The 3109-nt window shown below is 41.5% G+C and overlaps 1 protein-coding gene across 1 annotated transcript; it reads left to right on the top strand.

Annotated features, from left to right (window-relative positions):
* Positions 1-488: 488 nt before the first annotated feature.
* Positions 489-2722, top strand: LOC125857760 (uncharacterized). The gene is made up of 4 exons (XM_049537394.1): positions 489-593; positions 717-1212; positions 1304-1567; positions 2604-2722. Exons 1-4 carry the CDS (start codon positions 489-491, stop codon positions 2720-2722), a joined length of 984 nt encoding a protein of 327 aa, XP_049393351.1.
* Positions 2723-3109: the final 387 nt, after the last annotated feature.

Below are 3109 nucleotides of genomic sequence, written 5' to 3' on the forward strand. Positions count from 1 at the left end.
TCAACTCGGATAATTGGTTCCAAGGTCAAGGAAACCAAGGTCGAAACTATGGTAACTACAATCGAGAGGGTTACTATGTCCGGGATGGTATTTACAATCGTGACAACATCTATAATCGGAACAACTATGGAAACAAAAAAGAGAGAGTTGGGCCTTATGTTCCACCTGCAAATCAGGAATTTGGTAATAGAGAAGCTGGGGGTAGTATGCTACGGATTGAGGATATGATGTAGAAGATGATGAAGAGGTTTGACTCGACTGATGAGAATATGAAAGAGATGCAGAATGACTTGTGTGAAATCGGTCAAAAAGTTGATGCCCATGTAGTGTCTATAAAATAACTTGAGCAGAAGTTTAATCAGTTGTAAACTACTATGAACCCACGTCAGCCTGGCACACTTTCTAGCAACACCATCCAGAATTTGAAGAATAATGGGCATTATATGGAAGTCACGACTCAAGGAGGTAAATAGACCATTGATCCCCCCATGCCGTCTGAGGTTGAAATTGTGGCAAATAGAGATGAAGATGAGAATGAGATTACTGAAGAGTCCAAAAATGCTACAGAGCAAGAAGAGGAGATAACCCAAAAAGTTTGTACCCATGCCTAGACCTCTACCTCCATTTCCACAGAGGTTGATAAAGAAGACTGAAGAAGGAAAATACTGTAGGTTTATTTCTATGTTGAAACAACTTTCCATCAATGTTTCATTGAGGCTTTGGAGCAAATGCCTGGGTATGCAAAGTTTCTGAAAGATTTGGTGACTAAGAAGAGGGCTTTTAGTTTTGAGAATGATGAGATGTTGCAACATTGCAATGCTATTGCTACTAGGTCACTTATGCAGAAGAAAGAGGATCCTAGTGCTTTCAGTATTCCTTGTACCATTGGGTTGTTGCATTTTGCGAAGGCATTATGTGATTTAGGTGCTAAGATTATTCTGATGTCATTGTCTATCTACAAGAAGTTGGGTTTAGGGGCTCCAAAACCGACTGCGATGCGACTACTCATAGCCGATAGAACTGTGAAGAAGTCCATTTGTGTTCTCCAAGATGTCCTCATGAAAGTGGAGTCGTTCATTTTTTCGGCTGATTTTGTGATACTTGATTGTGAGATTGATCTTGAGGTTCCCACCATCCTAGGGAGATCATTCCTTGCTACTGGGCGCACCTTGGTCGATATGGAGAGAGGGCAGATGAAGTTTCGATTGAATAGTGAAGGGGTTACTTTTTAATATCTGTAGGTCTATGAAGCAGGAAAGCAATCTCAAGTCAGTATCAGTGGTTAAACATATTGTGGAATGAGGTTCTGGTGTTTCTATTGAAGAGAGGTTGGGTGTTGATGCACTGGCAGCAATAATGATGAATTTTGAGGGTGATGGTACTGAAGACTATGATGAATTATTTGCCGCACTTGATAGGTTCGAATTTCGTTCCAAACCAAAGAAATTAGAGTTAGATATGAAGAATCGCGACTCTCCACCCGCAAAACCGTATGTGGATGAAGCTCTAAAATTGGAGCTTAAGGCTCTACCATCACATTTGAGGTATGTACTCTTGGGGAGAGATGGTAATTTACCGGTCATCATTGCGGCCAATTTGAGTGTTGTACAATTTGAGGCATTGGTTTTTGTTTTGAAGAGGTTCAAGCGAGCTATTGGGTGGACTATGCAGACATTATTGGGATTCCTCTTGGCATTTTTTCTCATAAAATCCAACTTATGCCGGACCGCAAGCCTAGTATTGAGCACTAAAGAAGATTAAATCCGCCTGAGATATTGAAAAAGGAAATCATAAAGTGGTTGGATGCTGTAGTCATATACCCCATCGCAGATAGTAGTTAGGTCTATCTTATTCAGTGTGTTCCTAAGAAAGGTGGGATTACTGTGGTTCCTAATGCCAAAAAGAGCTTGATCCAATGCATCAAGTGACTGGATGGAGAGTATGAATGGACTATCAGAAATTGAATGCTTGGACAGAAAAAGATCACTTCCCTATGCCGTTTATGGATCAGATGGTGGATCGACTTGCTGGTAAGGATTGGTATTGCTTTATTAATGGTTATTCAGGCTACAATCAGATCTTCATTGCTCCGGAAGACCAAGAGAAGACCACATTCACTTGTCCTTATGGGACTTTCGCCTTCAAAAGGATGCCATTTGAGTTGTGTAATTCTCCAGTGACCTTCTAGCATTGCATGATGTCAATATTTTCAAATATGGTGGAGGACATTATTGAGGTATTTATGGAAGATTTCTCTATGGTAGGTGAGTCGTTTGATGGTTGTCTGATGCATTTGGCCGAGGTACTGAAATGTTGTGAAGAGTGCAATCTTGTCCCTAATTGGGAAAAGTGCCATTTCATGGTGAAAGAGGGGATAGTGCTGGGTCATCAAATTTCTGAGAAGGGTATTGAGGTTGATAGAACTAAAGTTGAGGTAATAATAAAGCAGCCATCACGAAATGCACCTGGGTGGTTCCTACCACAGTTAGCACATGCAGGAGTCTAGTTGGAACCTTGTGCCACACAACATTAAGACTGAGCAGGTTGAGCTCTGAAGTTTTATGAATTCTGATTCCTGAACTCACCTCTGTTTTTTGGTGCAGGTGCACTAGCAGATGATGGAGCAGGTCCAGTTTTATTTTGTGTAAAGGATGACCAGTTTGCAGTACCGACCTTTTGCTACCCGGACTCATTACCACTTGTCTTAGCCTTCTTGCTATGAAACTCTTCCCTATCTCTCAACTTGTCCTCTTCAACCTACTGCAAATGGATCATAAGCCTTTCTATGTCCATATACCCTATCAATATAGCTGCCTTACCCTCCTTACTCCACAACCGAGACAACTCAGACACAAACAGGCTCATCTTGCTCCACATATCAGCAACCATATCAGGAGCATAGCGTGATAGTTGAGTGAACTTGAGGTTGTACTCATGCACACTCATGGATTCCTTCTTAAGAGTGAGAAATCCTCTTACCTTTGCCTCTCTGAGCTCATGGGGAAAGACACACCCCATGAAGGCACTTTAAAACACAACCCAGCTTACAATTTTGCCCCTTCAGCTCTACTCTTCTTTCATTGGTCATACCAAATCCTAGCAACATATT

The sequence above is a fragment of the Solanum stenotomum genome, chromosome 1 (assembly GCF_019186545.1).
Source record: "Solanum stenotomum isolate F172 chromosome 1, ASM1918654v1, whole genome shotgun sequence".
Classification (NCBI taxonomy): Eukaryota; Viridiplantae; Streptophyta; class Magnoliopsida; order Solanales; family Solanaceae; genus Solanum; species Solanum stenotomum.

What these genes read in the sequence shown, in the direction of transcription:
- LOC125857760 (XM_049537394.1), top strand. Translation starts at nt 489, where the DNA reads ATGCCGTCTGAGGTTGAAATTGTGGCAAATAGAGATGAAGATGAGAAT. An exon ending in AAGAGGAGATAACCCAAAAA is followed by an intron (nt 594 to 716) that starts GTTTGTACCCAT and finishes TGTTTCATTGAG; the next exon opens with GCTTTGGAGCAAATGCCTGG. An exon ending in GATGAAGTTTCGATTGAATA is followed by an intron (nt 1,213 to 1,303) that starts GTGAAGGGGTTA and finishes TTGTGGAATGAG; the next exon opens with GTTCTGGTGTTTCTATTGAA.